Source organism: Somniosus microcephalus, unplaced genomic scaffold (assembly GCF_052327205.1).
Source record: "Somniosus microcephalus isolate GS21.2 unplaced genomic scaffold, FLI_Smic_1.0 unresolved_chr1, whole genome shotgun sequence".
Classification (NCBI taxonomy): Eukaryota; Metazoa; Chordata; class Chondrichthyes; order Squaliformes; family Somniosidae; genus Somniosus; species Somniosus microcephalus.
Window position 1 is genome coordinate 43,048,548 of NW_028225179.1, and position 27,500 is coordinate 43,076,047.

The 27,500-nt window shown below is 55.8% G+C and overlaps 2 protein-coding genes across 2 annotated transcripts in view; one reads left to right on the top strand and one right to left on the bottom strand.

The window, feature by feature from the left end:
- The window catches only part of spns1 (SPNS lysolipid transporter 1, lysophospholipid), a 23,849-nt gene extending 3,107 nt beyond the window's left edge, over positions 1-20,742 (bottom strand). The window contains exons 1-10 of the mRNA XM_085974242.1: positions 20,337-20,742; positions 17,570-17,635; positions 11,297-11,433; positions 9,092-9,243; positions 7,675-7,741; positions 5,863-6,005; positions 4,951-5,103; positions 3,426-3,615; positions 1,250-1,315; positions 692-954 (exon numbers count right to left, since the gene is read on the bottom strand). Coding sequence (XP_085830368.1) covers positions 692-954; positions 1,250-1,315; positions 3,426-3,615; positions 4,951-5,103; positions 5,863-6,005; positions 7,675-7,741; positions 9,092-9,243; positions 11,297-11,433; positions 17,570-17,635; positions 20,337-20,556 — 1,457 coding nt within the window. The 5' untranslated portion in view covers positions 20,557-20,742. The remainder of the gene's footprint in view (positions 1-691; positions 955-1,249; positions 1,316-3,425; positions 3,616-4,950; positions 5,104-5,862; positions 6,006-7,674; positions 7,742-9,091; positions 9,244-11,296; positions 11,434-17,569; positions 17,636-20,336) is intronic.
- Positions 20,743-24,593: 3,851 nt separating this feature from the next.
- The window catches only part of LOC147094867 (cardiotrophin-2-like), a 53,056-nt gene continuing 50,149 nt past the window's right edge, over positions 24,594-27,500 (top strand). The window contains exon 1 of the mRNA XM_085974480.1: positions 24,594-24,882. The gene's annotated coding sequence lies outside the window, so the exon portion shown is untranslated. The remainder of the gene's footprint in view (positions 24,883-27,500) is intronic.

Sequence of the window (27,500 nt, forward strand, 5' to 3'; positions counted from 1 at the left end):
GAGAGAGAGACCGAGAGAGAGAGACCGAGAGAGAGAGAGACCGAGAGAGAGACCGAGAGAGAGAGAGAGAGAGAGAGACGAGAGAGAGAGACCGAGAGAGAGAGAGAGACCGAGAGAGGAGAGACCGAGAGAGAGAGAGACCGAGAGAGAGAGACCGAGAGAGAGAGACCGAGAGAGAGAGAGAGACCGAGAGAGAGAGAGAGACCGAGAGAGAGAAAGAGACCGAGAGAGACGAGAAGAGAGACCGAGAGAGAGACCGAGGAGAGAGAGACCGAGGAGAGAGAGACCGAGGAGAGAGAGACCGAGAGAGAGAGAGAGAGAGAGACCGAGAGAGAGAGAGAGACCGAGAGAGAGAGAGAGACCGAGAGAGAGAGAGAGACCGAGAGAGAGAGAGAGACCGAGAGAGAGAGAGACCGAGAGAGAGAGAGACCGAGAGAGAGAGAGACCGAGAGACCGAGAGAGACCGAGAGAGAGAGAGACCGAGAGAGAGAGAGACCGAGAGAGAGAGAGAGACCGAGAGAGAGAGAGAGACCGAGAGAGAGAGAGAGACCGAGAGAGAGAGAGAGACCGAGAGAGAGACCGAGACGAGAGAGAGAGACCGAGAGAGAGAGAGAGACCGAGAGAGAGAGAGAGACCGAGAGAGAGAGAGAGACCGAGAGAGAGAGAGAGAGACCGAGAGAGAGAGAGAGACCGAGAAGAGAGACAGAGAGAGAGACCGAGACAGAGAGAGAGACCGAGACAGAGAGAGAGACCGAGACAGAAAGCGAGAGTGCAGTTGCTCCCGGGGACGTGACCAAGTCTTCCCCCCTGCCCCACGCGGGGCCGGAGCACGAGCGACGGGAACGGGTTACTCACCACGCCGATCAGGTAGGGGCTGCCCGCATCGCCGAGGAGATGTGACATCATGATCTGCAGGGCCTCAGCTGTGGCGCGACGAGTGGGGACCACAACATACTGGAGGGCAGAGCGACACAGAGCACAGCGTTAAACCCCCAGCCTACAGCCCGCCACGATTCCAGCAGGCTCTCCCCCAAACCCCACTGTCCAACCGACTCGCACACAGCACGGACAGGAGAGTGCGGGATCCAGTCCCTCCCACCCTGGGAGAGAGCGGGATCCAGTCCCTCCCACCCTGGGAGAGAGCGGGATCCAGTCCCTCCCACCCTGGGAGAGAGCGGGATCCAGTCCGAACAATTGTCTCAACTCCATCCCCTCCTGCTTTAATCCACGCTCGGGTTTGTGTACTCACCAACAGAATGTCGGCCACAATCGCCCAGTTCAAAGACAACAGCAACTCGCCCAGAAATATGAACACCTGAGGAGAGAGAGAGCGCGCAGAGGATGGGAACGAGAGAGAGCGAGCGGAGGATGGCCGAGCAACGAGAGAGCGAGCGAGCGGAGGATGGGAGAGAGAGCGAGCAGAGGATGGGAGAGAGAGTGAGCAGAGGATGGGAGAGAGAGCGAGCAGAGGATGGGAAAGAGAGCGAGCGGAGGATGGGGGGGGAGGGAGAGAGGGGGAGAGAGAGCGAGCACGAAGGATGAGAGAGAGAGAGTGTATGCGGAGGATGGGAGAGGGGGAGAGGGCGAGAGCGCAGAGGATGGGGAAAGAGAGAGCGCACGGAGGATGGGAGAGAGAGAGAGGGGGGAGAGCACGGAGGATGGGGAAAGAGAGAGAGAGAGAGCGCGGAGGATGAGAAAGAGTGAGAGCGCGCGGCGGATGGGAGAGCGCGCGCAGCGCGCGCACAGAGGATGGGAGAGAGAGCATCGGGGATGTGGGAAAGTGGGGGGGGGGGGGGGGGGAAAGAGAGGGGGGAGAAAGCGAGAGAGTTATACCAGTGTTGTCCAACACAAATCACCGACACCATTTTAGCCACATGCTGTAATTTTAACAGGAAACTCCTCACACACAGCACAGGTCAATGCACTCTGCACGTGTATATTTAATGAAACATCGACCGGCTGTCAGTGATCAAGGAAGTAAAGCAGACACAATGGCCAAAGTTTTCACAGTCCCGACTCACTTTAAAAAACTACTCCCCAGTCACCAGCCGGCTGTGGGGGGTGAAGCGGGTACCTGCCTGAAGCGCCGGACGGGTCTTGCCCAGCAGCAGCAGGTGCCTCCTTTGCCCAGGCTCCTCAGGAACCCGGCGGGAGCCGGGACTGAGGGGGCCTCGGGCCGGTCCTAACTGCGCTAAAAGGCGCTTACGTCCACGCGAGACGTTGTTAGAAGAGCTTAATTGAGGGGGTGCGGGCGCGGGGGTAGAGAGATGAACGAGGATCCAAAATTGGCTTAGTGGCAGGAGGCAGAGGGTGATGGTCGAAGGTTGTTTTTGTGACTGGAAGCCTGTGTCCAGTGGTGTACCGCAGGGATCGGTGCTGGGTCCTTTGCTGTTTATAGTGTACATTAATGATTTAGATATGAATGTAGGAAGTATGATCAGTAAGTTCGCAGATGACACGAAAATTGGTGGGGTGGTAAATAGCGAGGAGGGAAGCCTCAGGCTACAGGACGATATGGACGGGTTGGTTAGATGGGCAGAACAGTGGCAAATGGAATTTAACCCTGAAAAGTGTGAGGTGATGCATTTTGGAAGGACTAACAAGGCAAGGGAATACACAATGAATGGGAGGACCCTAGGAAGGACAGAGAATCAGAGGGACCTTGGTGTGCATGTACATAGATCCCGGAAGGCAGCAGGACAGGTAGATAAGGTGGTTAAAAAGGCATATAGAATACTTATATTCTATGCCTTGGCTAATGAAGGCAAGAGCAGGGAGGTTATGATGGAGCTGGACAAAACGCTAGTTAGGCCACAGCTGGAATACTGTGTGCAGTTCTGGTCGCCACACTATAGGAAGGATGTGATTGCATTGGAGAGGGTGCAGAGGAGATTCACCAGGATGTTACCTGGGCTGGAGCGCTTCAGCTATGAAGAGAGACTGGACAGGCTGGGGTTGTTTTCCTTGGAGCAGAGAAGGCTGAGGGGGGACCAGATTGTGGGGTACAAAATTATGAGGGGCATAGATAGGGTGGATAGAAAGGAACTTTTCCCCTTAGTAGAGGGGTCAATAACAAGGGGGCATAGTTTCAAGGTAAGGAGCAGGAGGTTTAGAGGGGATTTGAGGAAAAACTTTTTCACCCAGAGGGTGGTTGGAATCTGGAACTCACTGCCTGAAAGGGTGGTAGAGGCAGGAACCCTCACAACATTCAAGAAGCATTTAGATGAGCACTTGAAACGCCATAGCATACAAGGCTACGGACCAAGTGCTGGAAAATGGGATTAGAATAGACAGTGCTTGATGGCTGGCGCAGACATGATGGGCCGAAGGGCCTCTTTCTGTGCTGTATAACTGTGGCTCTAATTAGTTTTTCACTCAGTCGACCCCCGCCCCCCCTCAGTTCCCCTCAATATCCTGGTACTCACGTAGGTGGCGATGGTGCTGGTCTCGGCAGTCACCACGGCAAGGTAGAGGAAAGGGGCCGATCCCAGGAGTCCGAAGGCGCACACCAGGGGGTCTGCCCGCGGGTTGATCTTGCGATACCGCTTGCTGATCTCCACACCGGCCCCCACGCCCAGGAAGCCAGTGATGCAGGTGATGATCCCAAAGAGCAAGCTGCAGCGAGGGGGGGAAAAGTGGTGGCAAGGGTCAGGAGATTGGGGGGGGGGGGGGGGGGGGGTTTAAGGTGGAGAGAAGAACGCCAGACGGGATGAAAGAGGAAAGAAACAAACCTTTATACTGCGCCATATCAAAGCATTAAAACGTTTCAAAAGACCTTGGGGTGGTGTTAATTTATGACTCGATAGAGACTTGAGCACAAAAATCCAGGCCGACACTCCCAGTGCAGTACTGAGCGAGTGCTGCACTGTCGGAGGGGCAGTACTGAGGGAGCGCTGCATTGTCAAAGGGGCAGTACTGAGGGAAAAACCGCACTGTCGGAGGGGCAGTGCTGAGGGAGCGCTGCACTGTCGGAGGGTCAGCACTGAGGGAGCGCTGCACTGTCAGAGGGGCAGTACTGATGGAGCGCCGCACTGTCAGAGGGGCAGTACTGAGGGAGCGCCGCACTGTCGGAGGGGCAGTACTGAGAAAGCGCTGCACTGTCGGAGGGGCAGTACCAAGGGAGCGCCGCACTGTCGGAGGGGCAGTACGAGGGAGCTCTGCACTGTCGGAGGGGCAGTACCGAGGGAGCACTACAGTCGGAGGGGCAGTACCGAGGGAGCACTACAGTCGGAGGGGCAGTGCCGAGGGAGCGCCACACTGTCGGAGGGGCAGTACCGAGGGAGCGCCGCACTGTCGGAGGGGCAGTACTGAGGGAGCGCTGCACTGTCAGAGGTGGCGTCTTTCAAATGAGACGTTAAACCGAGGCCCCGTCTGCTCTCAGTGCCCGTTTCCAGTGGCAGGAGGGTCGGTAACCAGAGGACACAGATTTAAGGTGATTGGCAAAAGAACCAGAGGGGGAGATGAGGAGAATGTATTATACGCAGCGAGTTGTTGTGATCTGGAATGCGCTGCCTGAAAGGGCGGTGGAAGCAGATTCAATAGTAACTTTCAAAAGGGAATTGGATAAATATTTGAAGGGGAGTAATTTGCAGGGCTGTGGGGAAAGAGCAAGGAGTGGGATTAATTGGAGAGCTCGACCAAAGAGCCGGCACAGACACGATGGGCCGAATGGCCTTCTTACTGGGCTGTATCGTTCTAGAGAGGAGGGAGGCAGGCTACTGGAGGACCTCAATGAGGAACAGATTCATGCCACGCTGTGAATATATTGACTTCCCGTCGCCAGGAGAGTTGGATCTGCCGCGACACTGAACTTTTCGAATGTGGCCATTTTGTCAGCCATGGTGCAGTGGCAGACTCCGGCCAGGAGTTGGCGATGAATCCGCGCTCGCCATGCTGACCGCGGGCAGCACCGCATGCATTATAGCGATATAAAAAGAATGAGGGGGCTACCTGTCCAGAGAGTTACATGGCCCCTTGGTACACGGCCCCATGGTGCCCTGCACCACCTGGGCACGGAAGAGGTAGGTGGGTGCCCACAGCGCCAGGGTGCCCGTGACGAATGCCACGGAGGTGAAGCCCAGGGACGACAGCAGGAAGCTGTAACTGTGGGAAAGAGAGAGAAAGAGAACACATAGAAACACAGTTAGTAAATCGGCACAAATTGTAGCCATCCCACAAGAGTATATCCCAGAGATGAGACAATCAAAGCGGCCAGCTGTCACAGTGCGTTAGATACACTGTCCTTTCCCCCTCTGGGACCGTGTGTCAGTGCATTAGATACACTGTCCTTTCCCCCTCTGGGACCGTGTGTCAGTGCATTAGATACACTGTCCTTTCCCCCTGTGGGACCGTGTGTCAGTGCGTTAGATACACTGTCCTTTCCCCCTCTGGGACCGGGTGTCACAGTGCATTAGATACACTGTCCTTTCCCCCTCTGGGACCGGGTGTCACAGTGTATTAGATACACTGTCCTTTCCCCCTCTGGGACCGGGTGTCACAGTGCGTTAGATACACTGACCTTTCCCCTCTGGGACCGGGTGTCAGTGTGTTAGCTACACTGTCCTTTCCCCCTCTGGGACCGGGTGTCACGGTGCGTTAGATACACTGTCCTTTCCCCCTCTGGGACCGGGTGTCACAGTGCGTTAGATACACTGTCCTTTCCCACTCTGGGACCGGGTGTCACAGTGTGTTAGATACACGGTCCTTTCCCCCTCTGGGACCGGGTGTCACAGTGTGTTAGGTACACTGTCCTTTCCCCCTCTGGGACCGGGTGTCACAGTGCGTTAGATACACTGTCCTTTCCCCCTCTGGGACCAGGTGTCCAAGTGCATTTACTGTGGCTGAGTGTGAGCCCACACTTACTTCGTGGAGAGTGCTTTGACATCGGTGAGCCAGGAGGTGTAGACGAGCGCCCGATCTGACCTCCGCTCCACTGCCCCTCTCGGAGGTTCGGCGACCACGAACACCAGCAGCACCACAGCCACCAGGCCTAGAGCTGGAGTCACCTACAGGGGAGAGAGTGGGCAGGCAGCAAGGACGGCGAGCGCGAGGGAGGGAAAGGAATAATCAGTTAGCCGAGTGCCAAGGAAGCAGCAACGCGCACACAACAATGCCAGCACTCCAATACCCACTGTCTGATGTCTCTCCACATCACTGAAGTCTCTCACCCCTGGTACCATTCTGGTCAATCTCCCCTTAACCTTCTCTGCTCTAAGGAGAACAATCCCAGCTTCTCCAGTCTCTCCACATCACTGAAGTCCCTCATCCCTGTTGGGGTAAAACACACTTCACCACGGGGACACACAGATGTACCAGGCACGTTTTGCAGTACAGCGAGCGTGAGCAACGAACCTCAAATACTTTATGGGCTCCAGGCTGCTTAGAGAATCAGTCTATTTTTGCACCCCAGAGAGTGGCGAGAATGTGGAACTCACTTCCACAAGTAGTTGAGGCAAATAAGAGACGCACTTAAGGGGATGCTAGATAAACATAGAAGGTTATTAGAAGAAAAAGGGGGTCGGCTATTTCGGACTGAGATGAGGAGGAATTTCTTCACTCAGAGGGTGGTGAATCTTTGGAATTCTCTGCCCCAGAGGGCTGTGGAGGCTCAGTCGTTGAGTATATTCAAGGCTGAGATCGATAGATTTTTGAATATTATGGGAATCAAGGGATATGGGAATAGAAACATAGAAGATCGGAGCAGGAGTAGGGCATTCGGCCCCTCGAGCCTGTTCCGCCATTTAATGAGATCATGGCTGATCATCCACACTCAGTACCCTGTCCCTGCTTTCTCCCCATATCCCTTGATCCTTTAGCCTTAAGAAATATATCTAACTCCTTCTTGAATATATTTAATGAATTGGCCTCTACTGCCTTCTGTGGTAGAGAATTCCACAGGTTCACCACTCTCTGGGTGAAGAAATTCCTCCTCATCTCTGTCCTAAATGGCTTACCCCTTATCCATAGACTGTGATCCCTGGTTCTGGACTCCCCAACCATCGGGAACATCCTTCCTGCATCTAGTCTGTCTAGTCCTGTTAGAATTTCATAAATTTCAATGAGATCCCTTCTCATTCTTCTAAACTCTAGCGAATATAAGCCTAATCGACCCAATCTCTCCTCATACGTCATTCCTGCCATCCCAGGTATCAGTCTGGTGAATCTTCGCTGCACTCCCTCCATGGCAAGAACATCCTTCCTCAGATAAGGCGACCAAAACTGCACACAATACTCAAGGTGTGGTCTCACCAAGGCCCTGTACAACTGCAGCAAGACATCCTTGTTCCTGTACGTGAATCCTCTCGCTATGAAGGCCAACATACCAGAAGGTGGAGTTGAGGTCGAAGCTCAGCCCTGATCTTATTGAATGGAGGAGCAGGCTCGAGAGGCCGCCTGGCCTACTCCTGCTCCTAGTTCTTATGTTATGCTGACAGGGCGAGATGAAGCAGGAATGGGAGGAGGCTCGTGCGGAGCATAAGCCAGTTGGGCCGAATGGCTGGTTTCTGCGCTGGATATTCTACGTACTAGCTTGTACCTTATTGAAGAATATTAATCAGCAGTCTCTGTGCTTCCTGGTCCTTGAAGCTGCATTGGGTGGGTGGGTGGGTGGGGGGGGAGGAAAGGACAGATAGCGGCCCAACAACCCGACAGAGCGAAGGTCGAGATCAGACTTACCCTCAGAGCCCAGTGCCAGTCTCCGGCGATGTCGTTCACTTTCGATCCCACGATATAACCCAGGCCGCTGAGCAGAAGGGAGGGGGAGGTGGGGAAGGAAAGGGACAAAATGAACAGACAGCCCAGGAGAAGGTTAGGCAACAAACCCGGGCGCCCGCCTCCTCAACAGGCCCTTCAATCCAGTCACACGGCCCAATTCAGTCCGCAGCCGTTCGGGCCCACATCTCGGTTAGCATCTGGGATGAGTACGTTTCCACCCATTCTCAATCCCGCACCTTTGATCTGAATCCTTCACCAGTCCACGGTTTCACCCGAGCGCTCATTTCAATTTCTTTCTCGCAAGCCTAAAAAATTTCTCTCCCTCCTTTCATTTACTTGACTCCTGCAAAGGGGCAACTCCCACTGGTTACAACAATTCTACTCCCTCTGAAGCCATCCCTCTCCACCCCTCCACGGGCGACAGGAAGCGGGTCAATATGGGAGTTTCTCAGTCAAGCTCTGCCCTGCGCCTGACCACACGGACTTAACAATGTAGGTCACTGGACGGAGATCGAGAGCAGCAACTCGGGTTAACTTTCTCGAGATTGCTGAGCTTTATAACTGTACCATTGCTGCACCAGTTAAGATCAGATATCTCACTACAGACCAGGGACCAATACAGAGTAAAGCTCCCTTTACACTGTCCCATCAAATACTCCCAGGGCAGGTACAGCACGGGTTAGATACAGAGTAAAGCTCCCTCTACACTGTCCCATCAAACACTCCCAGGGCAGGTACAGCACAGGTTAGATACAGAGTAAAGCTCCCTCTACACTGTCCCATCAAACACTCCCAGGGCAGGTACAGCACGGGTTAGATACAGAGTAAAGCTCCCTCTACACTGTCCCATCAAACACTCCCAGGGCAGGTACAGCACGGGTTAGATACAGAGTAAAGCTCCCTCTACACTGTACCATCAAACACTCCCAGGGCAGGTACAGCACGGGTTAGATACAGAGTAAAGCTCCCTCCACACTGTCCATCAAGTATAGCACGGGTTAGATACAGAGTAAAGCTCCCTCTACACTGTCCCCTCCAACACTCCCAGGGCAGGTACAGCACGGGGTTAGATACAGAGTAAATCTCCCTCTACACTGTCCCATCAAACACTCCCAGGGCTGGTACAGCACGGGTTAGATACAGAGTAAAGCTCCCTCCACACTGTCCCATCCAACACTTCCAGGGCAGGTACAGCACGGGTTCACTACACCGCTCTATCGATGTGCCTGCAGCAACTGAGCACAGTCCCTCCCAGGTCCCGTTTGCTCAATGCCTTTAGTGTAAGCTCCGGAGACTGTTCCGCCCAGCCGTTGATCACCCCGCCGTTTCCCCACGCCCCCGCTACTCCACACGCTGGGTTCCCACGCAAGCCACGGACCTGCCGACCGGGATGGCGAAGTAGAAGATGGAGAGCATGCGGCTCCGCACGTCGCCCACGAAGAGATCGGCGATGATGGTGGGGGCGATGGTGGAGTAACTGGCCTCTCCGATACCCACCAGGCCACGGGTAAACAGCAGGGCCCAGAAATACTGGGGGGGGAGAAACAGACAGAGCAACAGTCAATGGGTCGCAGACACACTTCATAGAACACCGCTAGATACATCGGCCATTGCATCGGTCATGGCGGCAGGACCCGTGGGGCAGGGCTGGGCAGGCGGAAGGACGCATGGAGGAGTTATAATTCATTGGTGACACCCATGGGAAACAGTTACTTGTCTTCGGCAATGTGCGCTCAAGTTTTTTTGGGGACGGCCCATTCAAATTTCCACCTCGCACGGCTCTTCCATCCAGAAGCCAGTGAGCGGCCTGCGCTCGACCACCAGAGTGCCGCGCTGTCAGAGGGGCAGTACTGAGGGAGCGCGGCACTGTCGGAGGGGCAGTACTGAGGGAGCGCTGCACTGTCGGAGGGGCAGTACTGAGGGAGCGCGGCATTGTCGGAGGGGCAGTACTGAGGGAGCGCTGCACTGTCGGAGGGGCAGTACTGAGGGAGCGCGGCACTGTCGGAGGGGCAGTACTGAGGGAGCGCTGCACTGTCGGAGGGGCAGTACTGAGGGAGCGCGGCACTGTCGGAGGGGCAGTACTGAGGGAGCGCTGCACTGTCGGAGGGGCAGTACTGAGGGAGCGCTGCACTGTCGGAGGGGCAGTACTGAGGGAGCGCTGCACTGTCGGAGGGGCAGTACTGAGGGAGCGCTGCACTGTCGGAGGGGCAGTACTGAGGGAGTGCTGCACTGTCGGAGTGGCAGTACGGAGAGAGCGCTGCACTGTCGGGGGGCAGTACTGAGGGAGCGCTGCACTGTCGGAGGGGCAGTACTGAGGGAGCGCCCCGCTGTCGGAGGGGCAGTACTGAGGGAGCGCCGCGCTGTCGGAGGGGCAGTACTGAGGGAGCGCTGCACTGTCGGAGGGGCAGTACTGAGGGAGCGCCGCTCTGTTGGAGGGGCAGTACTGAGGGAGCACGGCACTGTCGGAGAGGCAGTACTGAGGGAGCGCCGCGCTGTCGGAGGGGCAGTCCCGAGGGAGCGCCGCACTTTCGGAGGGGCAGTCCCGAGGGAGCACGGCACTGTTGGAGAGGCAGTACTGAGGGAGCGCCGCACTTTCGGAGGGGCAGTACTGAGGGAGCACCGCACTGTCGGAGAGGCAGTACTGAGGGAGCACGGCACTGTCGGAGAGGCAGTACTGAGGGAGCGCCGCTCTGTCGGAGAGGCAGTACTGAGGGAGCACCGCACTGTCGGAGAGGCAGTACTGAGGGAGCGCCGCTCTGTCGGAGAGGCAGTACTGAGGGAGCACGGCACTGTCGGAGGGGCAGTACTGAGGGAGCGCTGCGCTGTCGGAGGGGCAGTACTGAGGGAGCACGGCACTGTCGGAGAGGCAGTACTGAGGGAGCGCCGCTCTGTCGGAGAGGCAGTACTGAGGGAGCACGGCACTGTCGGAGGGGCAGTACTGAGGGAGCACGGCACTGTCGGAGGGGCAGTACTGAGGGAGCGCTGTGCTGTCGGAGGGGCAGTACTGAGGGAGCACGGCACTGTCGGAGGGGCAGTACTGAGGGAGCGCTGTGCTGTCGGAGAGGCAGTACTGAGGGAGCACGGCACTGTCGGAGGGGCAGTACTGAGGGAGCGCCTCACTGTTGGAGGGGCAGTACTGAGGGAGCGCCGCACTTTCGGAGGGGCAGTACTGAGGGAGCGCCGCACTTTCGGAGGGGCAGTACTGAGGGAGCGCCGCACTTTCGGAGGGGCAGTACTGAGGGAGCGCCGCACTGTCGGGGGTGTCGTCTTTCGGATGTGAAGTTAAACCGAGGCCCTGTCTCTCTCAGGTGGGCGTAAAAGATCCCGTGACACTATTTCGAAGAGGAGCCGGGGAGTTCTCCCCGGTGTCCTGGCCAATATTTATCCGTCAATCAACATAACAAAAATAGATGATCTGGTCATTATCATATTTCCTGTGTGGGAGCTTGCTTTGCGCAAATCGGCTGCCGCATGTCCCACATTACAACGCTTCAAGAAGTACTTCTTTGGCCGTGACGCGCTTTGGGACGTCCGGTGGCTGTGAAAAGCGCGGGAGAAATGCAAGCCGGCCTTTCTTTCTTACCTTGCGAGGGATGAATGAGCTGGTCAGGGTGATGGCGGACCAGAAGAATATCCCGCAGCTCATGATCCGCTTCCGGTTGTAGCGGTCACCGAGGTAGCCGAAGAAGGGGGCCAGGATCATGTACGAGCAAATGAAGACTGCAAGAGAAGGGCACATTGAGAGGAGGCGTGGCGGCGAGGGGACACCCCCCCTCCCTCCCCGCAGGGACAAGTTCCGCACTGCGCCCTCGAGGTGCGTGTCTACTGCTGGTTAACTGGAGTTTACGGAACAGACTCTCTCTGTCGACAGCACGGTCGACCAATCTAACTGGAATACAGAATATTCACAACAGAGAGACAGGCCATTCGGCCCAGCTGGTCCATGCTGGTGTTCATGCTCCACACCAGCCTGCTCCCACCCCATCAACATAGCCTTCGATTCCTTCCTCCCTCCCTCATGTGTTTATCTAGTGTGGTCAACCACCCCCTAGACCGAAGGGTGTGTTGATGCGGGAACAGGAGAACACAAGCACAGTCACATAGTTTGGTCTATGAAAACAGCAATTAGCTGTGTTTCATTTTAGCAAATGGGGAAAAAGGTTCACGTCTGGCACCATCCAAAATCATAAGTCGTTCACATAGAATAAATCAATTTTCTTGCCTTGGCTTTACCCTCAGGAACTGGCTTTGTCCTGGCCTTCCCCTCAGGCCCACCGGCCTTCCCCTCAGGCCCACCGGCCTTCCCCTCAGGCCCACCGGCCTTCCCCTCAGGCCCACCGGCCGTCCCCTCAGGCCCACCGGCCTTCCCCTCAGGCCCACCGGCCTTCCCCTCAGGCCCACCGGCCGTCCCCTCAGGCCCACCGGCCGTCCCCTCAGGCCCACCGGCCGTCCCCTCAGGCCCACCGGCCTTCCCCTCAGGCCCACCGGCCGTCCCCTCAGGCCCACCGGCCGTCCCCTCAGGCCCACCGGCCGTCCCCTCAGGCCCACCGGCCTTCCCCTCAGGCCCACCGGCCTTCCCCTCAGGCCCACCGGCCGTCCCCTCAGGCCCACCGGCCTTCCCCTCAGGCCCACCGGCCGTCCCCTCAGGCCCACCGGCCGTCCCCTCAGGCCCACCGGCCGTCCCCTCAGGCCCACCGGCCTTCCCCTCAGGCCCACCGGCCTTCCCCTCAGGCCCACCGGCCGTCCCCTCAGGCCCACCGGCCTTCCCCTCAGGCCCACCGGCCTTCCCCTCAGGCCCACCGGCCTTCCCCTCAGGCCCACCGGCCTTCCCCTCAGGCCCACCGGCCGTCCCCTCAGGCCCACCGGCCTTCCCCTCAGGCCCACCGGCCTTCCCCTCAGGCCCACCGGCCGTCCCCTCAGGCCCACCGGCCTTCCCCTCAGGCCCACCGGCCGTCCCCTCAGGCCCACCGGCCTTCCCCTCAGGCCCACCGGCCGTCCCCTCAGGCCCACCGGCCTTCCCCTCAGGCCCACCGGCCGTCCCCTCAGGCCCACCGGCCGTCCCCTCAGGCCCACCGGCCTTCCCCTCAGGCCCACCGGCCGTCCCCTCAGGCCCACCGGCCTTCCCCTCAGGCCCACCGGCCTTCCCCTCAGGCCCACCGGCCTTCCCCTCAGGCCCACCGGCCTTCCCCTCAGGCCCACCGGCCTTCCCCTCAGGCCCACCGGCCGTCCCCTCAGGCCCACCGGCCTTCCCCTCAGGCCCACCGGCCTTCCCCTCAGGCCCACCGGCCGTCCCCTCAGGCCCACCGGCCTTCCCCTCAGGCCCACCGGCCTTCCCCTCAGGCCCACCGGCCTTCCCCTCAGGCCCACCGGCCGTCCCCTCAGGCCCACCGGCCTTCCCCTCAGGCCCACCGGCCGTCCCCTCAGGCCTTCCCCTCAGGCCCACCGGCCGTCCCCTCAGGCCCACCGGCCGTCCCCTCAGGCCTTCCCCTCAGGCCCACCGGCCTTCCCCTCAGGCCCACCGGCCTTCCCCTCAGGCCCACCGGCCTTCCCCTCAGGCCCACCGGCCTTCCCCTCAGGCCCACCGGCCGTCCCCTCAGGCCCACCGGCCTTCCCCTCAGGCCCACCGGCCGTCCCCTCAGGCCCACCGGCCGTCCCCTCAGGCCCACCGGCCGTCCCCTCAGGCCCACCGGCCGTCCCCTCAGGCCCACCGGCCTTCCCCTCAGGCCCACCGGCCTTCCCCTCAGGCCCACCGGCCTTCCCCTCAGGCCCACCGGCCGTCCCCTCAGGCCCACCGGCCGTCCCCTCAGGCCCACCGGCCTTCCCCTCAGGCCCACCGGCCGTCCCCTCAGGCCCACCGGCCTTCCCCTCAGGCCCACCGGCCTTCCCCTCAGGCCCACTGGCCTTCCCCTCAGGCCCACTGGCCTATGGCGCTGCTTCGGTCCCCGCAGGGACTGGCCTGGTCCTCTCTCAGGACCACTTTCTCTGGCCCTGAAGGGATGCACTAGTTGGCCTTTTAAACTAGTGAGTTAATGGGCAGATTTGCCTCAGGTGTGTTGGAGGTAGGTGTGGCCTTCTTGAATTGGAGTGAGAGGGGGACTTTGTCTCCATCTGGTGGCCACATACCATCCATCCACCAGTAAACCGCCCCCATAGCTCACACCAGCTTCCCCTTAAATGCATCTCTGCTATTCGCCTCAACCACTCCCTGTGGTAGCGAGTTCCACATTCTCACCACTCTCTGGGTCGCACTCTCGTCTCCGAGTCAGAAGGCTGTGGATTCATATCCCTCTCCACACAGAGACTTGAGCACAACAATCTAGGCTGACACTCCAGGGCAGTACCGAGGGAGCGCTGCACTGTCGGAGGTGCCGTCTTTCGGATGAGACGTTGAACCCAGGCCCTGTCTCTCTCGGGCGGGCGCAAGAGATCCCGTGGCCACTATTTCGAAGAGGAACAGGGGAGTTCGCCCCGGTGTCCTGGGGCCAATATTTATCCCTTAATCAACACCACTAAATCAGATTATCTGGTCATGATCACGTTGCTGTTTGTGGGAGCTTGCCGTGTGCAAATTGGCTGCCGCGTTACCCACATTACAAAGTACTTCATTGGCTGTGAAAGGCGCTATATAAATGCACAAGCCTTTCTTTTAAAGAAGTTTCTTCTGAATTCCCTATTGGGTCTATTAGTGACTATCCTATATTGGTGGCCAATGTCCCCTGTAAGCTGCACTGCCGCGTTAATTTAGTGCAATCCCGGAGAGATTTTCTGCCCTCTAATGCGCCTTCCTCCTCCATTTGCGCGCCCGGTCTCTGGCGTTAGTCTGGGCTCCACCTGGAGTACCGCGCACGGTTTTGGTCATTATATAAATGAGAGAGCTACAAGAGCAACCAAACTGATACCCAGGGTTAGAGAGCCGTGTAACGAGGACAGTAACATCGGAGCAGGAGTTCTTTTTAAATCATTCACGGGATGTGGGTGTCACTGGCAAGGCCGGCATTTATTGCCCATCCCTAGTTGTCCTTGAGAAGGTGGCGGTGAGCCGCCTTCTTGAACCGCTGCAGTCCGTGTGGTGAAGGTACTCCCACAGTGCTGTTAGGGAGGGAGTTCCAGGATTTGGATCGGCGACATCATTCTAAGTCAGGATGGCGTGCGACTTGGAGGGGAACTTGGAGGTGGTGGTGTTCCCATGCGCCTGCTGCCCTTGTCCTTCTAGGTGGAAGAGGTCGCGGGTTTGGGAGGTGCTGCCGAAGAAGCCTTGACGAGTTGCGGCAGTGCATCTTGTAGATGGTACACACTGCAGCCACGGTGCGCCGGTGGTGGAGGGAGTGAATGTTTAAGGTGGTGGATGGGGTGCCAATCAAGCGGGCTGCTTTGCCCTGGATGGTGTCGAGCTTCTTGAGTGTTGTTGGAGCTGCTCTCATCCAGGCAAGTGGAGAGTATTCCATCACACTCCTTACTTGTGCCTTGTAGATGGTGGAGAGGCTTTGGGGAGTCAGGAGGTGAGACACTCGCTGCAGAATACCCAGCCTCTGACCTGCTCTTGTTGCCACAGTATTTATGTGGCTGGTCCAGTTAAGTTTCTGGTCAATGGTGACCCCCATGATATTGATGGTGGGGGATTCGGCGATGGTAATGCCATTGAATGTCAAGGGGCAGTGGTTAGACTCTTGCTTGTTGGAGATAGTCATTGCTCAGCACTTGTGTGGCGCGAATGTTACCTGCCACTTATCAGCCCAAGCCTGAACGTCGTCCAGGTCTTGTTCATGTGGGCATGGACTGCTTCATTATCTGAGGAGTTGGGAATGGAATAGAGGAGGCCATTCAGCCCCTCGAGCTTGTTCCGCCATTCATTGAGATCATGGCTGATCTGTGACCTAACTCCATCTACCCGCCTTTGGCCCATATCCCTAAATAGCTTAGGTTGACAAAAAGCTATCAATCTCATACTTAAAATTAATTGATCTAGCATCAATTGCCGTTTAGAGTTCCAAACTTCTACCATCCTTTGTGTGTAGAAGTGTTCCCTAATTTCACTCCTGAATAGTCTGGCTCCAATTTTTAGACTCAGCCCCCACCTCTAGTCCTAGATGCCCCACCCAGCAGAAGTACTTTCTCTCTCTCTGCCCTATCTGTTCTGCTTAACATCCTGAAAACTTCGATCAAATCACCCCTTAACCATCTAAATTCTAGGGAACACGACCCCAGTTTGTGTAATCTCCCCTCGTAATTTAAGGGAGTGTATAGAAGCGGGTATTGTTTACACCGGAGGTGATCTTGTCAAAGTATTCGAGCTCCTGAAGGGTATAAATAAAATAAACTTCAACCGCACCTCCCAAACCCGCGGCCTCTACCACCTCGAAGGGCAAGGGCAGCAGGCGCATGGGAACACCACCGCCTCCAAGGTGCCCCCCCCCTCTCGCCCCCAAGTCACACACCATCCTGACTGGGAAATATATCGGCCGTCCCTTGGTCAAAATCCTGGAACTCCCGCCCCACCCAATAGCACCTTCACCACACGGACTGCAACGGTTCAAGAAGGCGCCTCATCGCCACCTTCTCGAGGGCGATTAGGGATGGGCAATAAATGCCGGGGCCTTGCCAGCGACGCCCACACCCTGTGAAATGGGTAAATAAAAATTCAACAACATCAGGGTACAGCCTCAAAGGTAGAAGATGGAGGATGAAGGGACAGTTCAGAGTCAATTACTTCCTGCAGAGGGTGGTGAGTGAGTGGGGTGGACTACCAAAGGAATTGGATAAATACTTGGAAGGGAAAAACAATTGACAGGGCGCTGGGGAATAATTGGACAGCTTTACCAAAGAGCCGGCACAGGCACAATGGGCCGAATGGCCTCCTTCTGTGGTGCATCATTGTGTGATCCTGGTGCCAAGCAACCAAATGCCGTAGTCCTTGAAGAGACAGCGGATGTACATTCAATCGCAAGGGTACAAGCCAGTAAGTCACATGATAGGACCCGTGGACAAGTCATGTGATAGGACCTGTGGACAAGTCACGCGATAGGACACAGGAAACAACACAAGTCTTAACTGAACCGGAGGAATGGGAACTGGGAGTGAGTTATTGGCTGGGAACTAATCGAGGAGTTCGGGGGGGATTATATATCGAATAACAGATACCCGGGAGTGAGTTACAGGCTGGGATCTAATCGAGGAGTTCGGGGGGTTTATATATAGAATAACAGATGCCCGGGAGTGAGTTACAGGCTGGGATCTAATCGAGGGGTTCGGGGGTTTATATATTGAATAACAGATACCAGGGAGTGGGTTACAGGCTGGGAACTAATCGAGGAGTTCGGGGGTTTATATATAGAATAACAGATACCCGGGAGTGAGTTACAGGCTGGGATCTAATCGAGGGGTTCGGGGGTTTATATATAGAATAACAGATACCCGAGAGTGAGTTACAGGCTGGAATCTAATCGAGGGGTTCGGGGGTTTATATATAGAATAACAGATACCCAGGAGTGAGTTACAGGCTGGGATCTAATCGAGGGGTTCGGGGGTTTATATATAGAATAACAAATACCCGGGAGTGAGTTACAGGCTGGAATCTAATCGAGGGGTTCGGGGTGGTTTATATATAGAATAACAGATACCCGGGAGTGAGTTACAGGCTGGAATCTAATCGAGGGGTTCTGGGGTTTATATATAGAATAACAGATACCCGGGAGTGAGTTACAGGCTGGGATCTAATCGAGGGGTTCGGGGGTTTATATATAGAATAACAAATACCCGGGAGTGAGTTACAGGCTGGAATCTAATCGAGGGGTTCAGGGTGGGGTTTATATATAGAATAACAGATACCCAGGAGTGAGTTACAGGCTCACTGACCTACCTGTCTGCAGTAATCCCGAGCTGCTGTCTCCGATGTCAAAGTACTCCTCAATGTCAGGTAGCACACCTGTGAGAGGGGATTAGAAGACGTTAAATGCGCGGAGTCAGAGTTATCACACCTGCCCCAACAGACGGAGGTCCTGCAGCCTGTAGGTACATCCCTGACTCTGTACCCACCCACCCGCTCAAAACAAACATACAGCCCCCTGCAACCCTCATGTGAAAACCACATCCCACTGCTCCCCTTCATCTCCCCTCCCTCCAACATCCCTCCAACATCCCTCCCCTCCCTCCAACATCCCTCCCCTCCCTCCATCTCTCCTCTCCCTCCCTCCCTCAAACATCTCTCCCCTCCCTCCCTCATACATCTCTCCCCTCCCTCCATCTCTCCCCTCCCTCCAACATCTCTCCCCTCCCTCCCTCAAACATCTCTCCCCTCCCTCCCTCAAACATCTCTCCCCTCCCTCCCTCAAACATCTCTCCCCTCCCTCCAACATCTCTCCCCTCCCTCCATCTCTCCCTCAAACATCTCTCCCCTCCCTCCAACATCTCTCCCCTCCCTCCCTCAAACATCTCTCCCCTCCCTCCCTCAAACATCTCTCCCCTCCCTCCCACATCTCTCCCCTCCCTCCCACATCTCTCCCCTCCCTCAAACATCTCTCCCCCTCCCTCCCTCATACATCTCTCCCCTCCCTCAAACATCTCTCCCCTCCCTCAAACATCTCTCCCCTCCCTCCCTCAAACATCTCTCCCCTCCCTCCCTCAAACATCTCTCCCCTCCCTCCCTCAAACATCTCTCCCCTCCCTCCCTCAAACATCTCTTCCCCTCCCTCCCTCAAACATCTCTCCCCTCCCTCCCTCAAACATCTCTCCCCTCCCTCAAACATCTCTCCTCTCCCTCCCTCAAACATCTCTCCTCTCCCCTCCCTCAAACATCTCTCCCCTCCCTCCCTCAAACATCTCTCCTCTCCCTCCCTCAAACATCTCTCCCCTCCCTCTCTCCTCTCCCTCCCTGAAACATCTCTCCTCTCCCTCCCTCCAACATCTCTCCTCTCCCCTCCCTCATCTCTCACCTCCCTCCCTCCACCCCCAACCCTCCTCTCCCCTTAAAGCCCTCCACTGATCATCTTCCCTCCTGCAACATCTCCCCAATCTTTCGCTTCAACCCTCTCACCCCCCGCTGACCCCCCTCTTGCTGACTCCTAACCAGCCCCCACTAATGACCCCCTCTTCTGACTCCTCTCGTCCCTACTGTGACCCTCTCTCTCCGTGACACCCCTCGCTCTCTCCCCGTGAGTCCCCTCAACCGTACTAAACCCCTAATTTCCCCTTGACCACTGACCAACTAATGTCCCGTTGACCGTACTGAACCTCAAATGTCCCCTTGACCGTACTGAACCTCGAATGTCCCCTTGACCGTACTGAACCTCGAATGTCCCGTTGACCGTACTGAACCTCGAATGTCCCGTTGACCGTACTGAACCTCGAATGTCCCCCTTGACCGTACTGAACCTCGAATGTCCCCCCTTGACCGTACTGAACCTCGAATGTCCCCCTTGACCGTACTGAACCTCGAATGTCCCCCTTGACCGTACTGAACCTCGAATGTCCCACTGACCGTACTGAACCTCGAATGTCCCCTTGACCGTACTGAACCTCGAATTTCCCCTTGACCAACTAATGTCCCCTTGACCACTGTGCAACTAATGTCCCGTTGACCGTACTGAACCTCGAATGTCCCCCTTGACCGTACTGAACCTCGAATGTCCCATTGACCGTACTGAACCTCGAATGTCCCCTTGACCGTACTGAACCTCGAATGTCCCCCTTGACCGTACTGAACCTCGAATGTCCCCCTTGACCGTACTGAACCTCGAATGTCCCCCCTTGACCGTACTGAACCTCGAATGTCCCATTGACCGTACTGAACCTCGAATGTCCTATTGACCGTACTGCACCTCGAATGTCCCATTGACCGTACTGAACCCTCGAATGTCCCATTGACCGTACTGAACCTCGAATGTCCCATTGACAGTACTGAACCTCGAATGTCCCATTGACCGTACTGAACCTCGAATGTCCCCCTTGACCGTACTGAACCTCGAATGTCCCATTGACCGTACTGAACCTCGAATGTCCCCTTGACCACTGTGCAACTAATGTCCCGTTGACCGTACTGAACCTCGAATGTCCCTTGACCGTACTGACCCTCGAATGCCCCCTTGACCGTACTGAACCTCGAATGTCCCCTTGACCGTACTGAACCTCGAATGTCCCCATTGACCGTACTGAACCTCGAATGTCCCCTTGACCGTACTGAACCTCGAATGTCCCCCTTGACCGTACTGAACCTCGAATGTCCCCCTTGACCGTACTGAACCTCGAATGTCCCCCTTGACCGTACTGAACCTCGAATGTCCCCCTTGACCGTACTGAACCCTCGAATGTCCCCCTTGACCGTACTGAACCTCGAATGTCCCCCTTGACCGTACTGAACCTCGAATGCCCCCCTTGACCGTACTGTCCCTCGAATGCCCCGTACTGAACCTCGAATGTCCCCTTGACCGTACTGAACCTCGAATGTCCCCTTGACCGTACTGAACCTCGAATGTCCCCTTGACCGTACTGACCCCTGACCCCCTAATGTCCCACTTGACCATACTGACCCTCTAATGTTCCCTTGACCGTACTGAACCTCGAATGTCCCCCTTGACCATACTGACCCGACCCCCTAATGTCCCCCTTGACCCTAACACCCGATGACCCACCTGCCACGGTGAAGCGGTCCATGTAGTTGAGCAGGTTGATGTAGCAGAGGACGCAGACGGTGAGCACGGCGCGGCGGTGGCGCACTCCGCTGCCCTCGGCCTCGGCCGCCGGACCCTCGGCCTCCTCCTCTCCCTCCAGCCGGTCCGCCGCGCTCAAAATGGGCGCCTCCTCGGCCTCCCCCTCGGCCTCCTCCCGCTCCGCCTCGCCGCGGCTCCCCATCCGGCCCTTTTTGCGGAGAATACCGACTCGGTTGATCAGGGGAAAAAGCCTTTTTTTTTCCTTCCTTCAACCGCCGGCCGTTCCAATCCCGCTGCCCGCCGCTCCTTCAAACCCGCCCCGCGCTGCCGCTGCCTGTTCCCGCTCCGGCTCCCGACCGTCCACCACCGCCGCCGGCCGCCATCACACTACCCGCCCCACGTGACCCGATCCGCCTCTTATAGCCCGCTGAGGAGGCGAGGGCCGGCCCCAAGCGCGCCGAACCCGCCCCCCCGGATGTGGAGGGGCGGGCTGGACCGGCGATGCTGGCGGTGGGAGGAGCCCCACTGCAGGATTGGGAGGACTCCTCCCACACTGAGGAGTGGGCATCAGGCGGGCAAGAGGGGACTGATTAACGGCGATGGCAGGTCCTCCACTTAGTGGACGCCTGGTGGTGGGAGGACCTAACTGCAGGATTGGGAGGACTCCTCACCCCTCCTCCTCCCACACTGAGGAGGGTGCCTCAGGGGGGCAAGAGGGGATGGATAAGAGTGATGGCAGGTCCTCCCATGCTGGAAGACTGGTGGTGGGAGGACCCACCTGCAGGATTGGGAGGACTCCGCCCCATCCTCCTCCCACACTGAGGAGGGTGCCTCAAGAGGCAAGAGAGGACGGCTAAGAGTGATGGCTGGTCCTCCATAGCATGGACGCCTGGTGCTGGGAGGTGTGAACTGCAAGTGAGAGGACTGACGTGAGAGGACTGACTCACCACTGAGGAGGATGGCTCAAGGGGGCAAGAGGGAAGTGAATAGCAGTGATGGCTGGTCCTCCAGATGTTACAGGGATGGTGGTGGGAGGACCCAACTACAGAATTGGGGAGGACGCCACCCTCCCCAATGAGGCGGGTGCCTCAAGGGGCAAGAGGCGAGAGATAAGAGGGGCCACAGCTAGAATACTGCATGCAGCCTCCTTGAAAAAGTGTAACAGCCCCACCTGGGAATCCCTGGCCCAAGACCGCACAAAGTGGAGGAGAAGCATCCGGGAAGGTGGCGAACACCCCAAGTCTCTTCGCCGGGAGCAAGCGGAAGCCAAGCGCAAGGAGCGCACGTCAACCCAAGCGCCCCACCCACCCGCCCCTTCAACCACCGTCTGCCCCACCTGTGACAGAGACTGTAGGTCCCACATTGGACTCATCAGTCACCTGAGAACTCATTTTTAATGTGGAAGCAAGTCATCCTCGGTTCCGAGGGACTGCCTAAGAAGAAGACTGCGTGCAGTTCTGGTCACCACATTACAGGAAAGATGTGATTGCACTAGAGAGTGTACAGAGGAGATTTACGAGGATGTTACCTGGACTGGAGAATCTTAGCTATGAGGAAAGACTGGAGAGGCTGTGGTTGTTTTCCTTGGAACAGAGGAGGCTGAGGGGAGACCTTATTGAGGTGTATAAAATTATGAGGGGCCTAGATAAAGTGGATAGGAAGGTCCTATTTCCCTTAGCAGGTGGGTCAATAACCAGGGGACAAAGATTTAAAGTAATTGGTCGGAGCTTTAGAGGGGATTTGAGGGGAAATTCTTTCACCCAGAGGGTGGTGGGGGTCTGGACCTCACTGCCTGAAAGGGTGGTAGAGGCAGAGACCCTCATCGCAGTTAAAAAGTACTTGGATGTGCACTTGAAGTGCTGTAACCTACAGGGCTACGGACCGAGAGCTGGAAAGTGGGATTAGGCTGGATGGAGAGGGGCCGTGATGAGAGTGACAGCAGGTCCTCCACATGGTGGGAGGAGTGAACAGCAACTGGGAGGACTTCCCCAGCCACAGCAACGAGGATAGGGAGGGAGGGAGGGAGGGGGAGGCAACTGCATTTGACGGGAGGTTCCTCCAAAGGGCAGCGCATCCGGAGGACTCACTGGTGGGACTCGGCTGCCTGTGTCCTAACTGGCACCAAGTCCCGTTCACCCATCACCCCTGTGCTCGCTGACCTACATTGGCTCCCGGTTAAGCAGCGCCTCGATTTCAAAATTCTCATCCTTGTTTTCAAATCCCTCCATGGCCCTCGCCCCTTCCTAGCTCTGTAATCTCCTTCAGCCCCACAACCTCCCTGGGATCTCAGCGCTCCTCTAATTCTGCCCTCTTGAGCATCCCTGATTATAATCGCTCAACCATTGGTGGCCGTGCCTTCTGTTGCCTCGGCCCTAAGCTCTGGAATTCCCTCCCTAAACCTCTCCGCCTCTCTACCTCGCTCTCTCCTTTTAAGACGCCCTTTAAAACCTCCCTCTTTGACCAAGCTTTTGGTCACCTGCTCTAATTTCTCCTTATGTAGATCGGTGTCAAATTTTTTGTCTTAAATACTCCTGTGCAGCGCCTTGGGATGTTTTACTACATTAAAGGTGCTATATAAATACAGGTTCTTGTTGTTGACTGTGTAATTGCAGTGATCCACATCACGACGACAAGTTCTGAACAAAGACTGATCGCTCTGGTGGATGTATGGTGGAACTACAACAAGCACAAAACAAGCTCATTTCGCACTACAGCGCCTTTCACAACCTCAGGAGGCCCCAAAGTGCTTCACAGCCAACGAAGTACTTTTTGAAGTGCGGTCACTGTTGCAATGGGGGAAACGCGGCAGCCAATTGGCGCACAGCAAGCTCCCACAAACAGCAATGTGACCAATGAGCAGATAATCTGTTTTTTAGTTATATTGAATGAGGTGGTAAATATTGGCCCCAGGACACCGGGGAGAACTCCCCGGCTATTCTTTGAAAATAGTGGTCGTGGGATCTTTTACGTCCACCTAAATGGGCAGACGGGGTCTTGGTTTAACGTCTCATCTGACAGAAGGCACCTCTGACAGTGAAGCGCTCCCTCAGTACTGCCTCTCCGACAGTGCAGCACTCCCGCAGTACTGCCCCTCCGACAGTGCAGCACTCCCTCAGTACTGCCTCTCCGACAGTGCAGCACTCCCGCAGTACTGCCCCTCCGACAGTGCTGCGGAAGCTCCCTCAGTACTGTCCCTCCGACAATGCAGCACTCCCGCAGTACTGCCCCTCCGACAGTGCTGCGGAAGCTCCCTCAGTACTGTCCCTCCGACAGTGCAGCGCTCCCTCAGTACTGACTCTCCAACAGTGCAGCACTCCCACAGTACAGCCCCTCCGACAGTGCGGCCCTCCCTCAGTACCACCGCTCCGACAGTGCAGCGCTCCCTTGGTACTGCACTTCCGACAGTGCAGTGCTCCCTCTGTACTGCCCCTCCGACAGTGCGGCGCTCCCTCAGTACTGCCCCTCCGACAGTGCGGCGCTCCCTCAGTACTGACCCTCCGACAGTGCGGCGCTCCCTCAGTACTGCCCCTCCGACAGTGCGGCGCTCCCTCAGTACTGCCCCTCCGACAGTGCAGCGCTCCCTCAGTACTGCCCCTCCGACAGTGTGGCGCTCCCTCAGTACTGCCCCTCCGATAGTGCAGCGTTCTCAGTACTGCCCCTCCGACACTGCAGCGCGCCCTCAGTACTGACCCTCCGACAGTGCAGCGCTCCCTCAGTACTGACCCTCCGACAGTGCAGCACTCCCTCAGTACTGCCCCTCCGACAGTGCGGCGCTCCCTCAGTACTGCCCCTCCGACAGTGCGGCGCTCCCTCAGTACTGCCCCTCCGACAGTGTGGCGCTCCCTCAGTACTGCCTCTCTGACAGTGCGGAACTCCCTCAGTACTGCCCCTCCGACAGTGCGGCGCTCCCTCAGTACTGCCTCTCCGACAGTGCGGCGCTCCCTCAGTACTGCCCCTCCGACAGTGCGGCGCTCCCTCAGTACTGCCCCTCCGACAGTGCGGCGCTCCCTCAGTACTGCCCCTCCGACAGTGCGGCGCTCCCTCAGTACTGCCCCTCCGACAGTGCGGCGCTCCCTCAGTACTGACCCTCCGACAGTGCGGCGCTCCCTCAGTACTGACCCTCCGACAGTGCGGCGCTCCCTCAGTACTGACCCTCCGACAGTGCGGCACTCCCTCAGTACTGCCCCTCCGACAGTGCGGCGCTCCCTCAGCACTGCCCCTCCGACAGTGCGGCGCTCCCTCAGTACTGCCCCTCCGACAGTGCAGTGCTCCCTCAGTACAGGCACCGGGGAGTGTCGGCCTGGATTTAGTGCTCCAATCGCTGGAGTGGAGCATTGAAACTTCTGCGTCAGAGGCGGGAGTGCTCTCCACTGATCCACGCTGGTCTCCCTGAGAGAGGAGGGCATTCTCCTTGATCAGCCCCACTCGGCTGCACTGCGACTGTCATCAGCCAGGACAGCTGACCCTCGCTAGAAGTTGCCAGCTCGGAGATTTCGAGGACAGCGTGGGCTTGGAGCTGGTGTGTGCGGTGAGTTTCGGGATCGTTGCTGCCTCCGAGCCGCCCTCTTTAATCTTTGGCGTGTCTTCAGAGGGGCGGTGAGCTGCGTGGGGCGCACAGCCCAAGCTGGGATTAAACAGGACGTTCTGTGGCCTTGTTTACTTGTGGCTGGCTCTGCACTAATCCCTGGCCTTAGCTCCAGTTACAGCTGTTCATTTCTAATCCTGGCTCTGCATCTCTCGTCAATACAGCTCATTCCACTCACCACTTTCACCCTTGCCTCTCCTCGCTCTCCCCCTTCCCTCTAACTTCCTTCTCTCCCCACTGTCTCCCCTCTCTCTTTCCCTCTTCACTCTTTCGCTACTTTCTCTCTCTCTCTTGCCCTCTCCTGCTCTGTCTCTCTCTGTTTCTCTTCTTGCGTCTCTGTCTCTCTCTCTCTCTACCTCTCTTTCTCTGTCTGTCTGTCTGTCTCTCTGTCTCTCTTTCTGTTTCTCTCTCTCTCTGTCTGTCTGTCTGTCTCTCTGTCTCTCTCTCTCTCTACCTCTCTTTCTCTGTCTGTCTGTCTCTCTGTCTCTCTCTCTTTCTGTTTCTCTCTCCCTCTCTCTGTCTCTCTCTCTCTTCCTGTCTCTCTCTCTCTCTGTCTCTCTCTCTCTCTGTTTTTCTCTCTCTCTCTCTGTTTCTCTCTGTCTCTCTCTCTCTTCCTGTCTCTCTCTCTCTCTGTCTCTCTCTCTCTCTGTTTTTCTCTCTCTCTCTCTGTTTCTCTCTGTCTCTCTCTCTCTACCTGTCTCTCTTTCTGTTTCTCTCTCTCTGTTTCTCTCTCAATTCAATTCAATTCAATTCAAATGCTTTATTGGCATGAAAGTTTACAGAGAACCATATTGCCAAAGCTTACATAGCAAAAAGGTACAGTTTTCCAACATTCTGTAGGTGTCAATCGATTTGACATTTGTTGGGTACATACAATATTACTTTTAAACAATATTAATTTTAAACAGTCTTTGTACTTCATTTGGTACGTTCAGTATTAATTTTAAACAGTCTTAATTTTAAACAGTCCTCAGGTTGTGACATGTTGTTACATATTTGGCCCCAAGGTATGGTCTGTCTCCTTCTCCTAGGACTAATCTCAATTTTGACAGGTCATCCAATTCCTTGAAATCTGGGGTTGTTTGGCTTAGCTTGTTGAATAATATGTTTCTTGATGTGTTGAATTTTTCGCATTTTAGGAGGAAATGCATTTCTGTTTCAACCTCGCCGGCCAGACATTGATCGCATATTCTATTCTCTCTAGGCTGCCAGGATTTCTTGTATCTGCCTTTTTCAATTTCCAGTTGGTGGTCGCTTAGTCTGTACCTGGTGAGGGTCTGTCTCTGTTTTGTGTCTCTGATGGTCGTGAGGTAGTCTGCCAGTTTATATTCTCTTTTTAGGGCCCGGTAACATTCTAATCTGCTTTGGCTTTCGGTTATTTTGTTCCAATGTTCCAGGTAGGTTTCTTTGCATTTTTTAATGATTTGGTTCACTCGGATTGGTGTTTGGACGGCTGTGTTGGTCTGGGGCTGGTCAGGGTCCGGCTGAGTACTTAGTTTCAGTAGCAGCTGACTCAGGGGACTCTTTTCTGGGTTTAGCTCTTGGGTCTGAAAGGCTTTGAAATGAAGGGTGTCTGGGGAGCTAGATTTGAGGTGATTTAGGAAGTTTAGTGCTCGTTTTTGGATGTTTATTATCAGTGGGTATCTGCCTAGTTCGGCTCTGCATGCATTTGTTGGCGTTTTTCTTTGGGTGCGAAGGATGCTTCGGCAGAATTCTGCATGTAGGGCTTCTATTGTGTGTTTTTCCCATTTAGTGTAGCTTTGGTGATTTAGCGGGCCCCATACTTCACTACCGTACAGTGCAATGGGCAGGATTATGCTGTCAAATATTTTGAGCCAGATTTTGATTGGGATTTGGATGTTGTAGAATTTTCTTTTTATTGCATATAGGGCTCTTCGGGCTTTTTCTTTTGGTGCATTCACTGCTATGCTGAAGCTCCCTGATGCTGTAATAGTTAGACCAAGGTAGGTGTAGCTCATAGTGTGTCCTATAGTGGTATCACTGAGGGTAAACTGGTATTTGTTTTCCTGACATCTGGGCCTTTTTTGAAAAATCATGATGTTGGTTTTCTTTAGATTTACTGTTAGAGCCCAATTTTGGCAGTATTTGTCGAGTAGGTCTAGTTGTTGCTGTAATCCCTGTTCTGTGGGAGACAGCAGAGCCTCTCTCTCTCTCTCTGTTTCTCTCCCTCAATTCAATTCAATTCAATTCAAATCGCTTTATTGGCATGACAAGGTACATCTTATGTTGCCAAAGCATCGAAAAACATTCATGGTTGAACACATAAACACAGATCTATCCATACAGTGTATAAACAGATAAATCCCTGAGTGTATAAATATACATTTATATAATTTGTATATACTCTTTTCTTATATTTAGTGGTTGTCCCTCTGTTTATGGCAAGCTGTAACATAGTGTGCCGCTAAGGTTACACAATTTCTCTCTTCCCCTAGTAGGCATGGGAGTTTTTGGTCGTCATTCAAATTTCTGAATTCCGGGCATATTTTTGTGAATTTTGGGTAGAAATTCTCCCTTATGCCCTGATATTTTCTACAAGC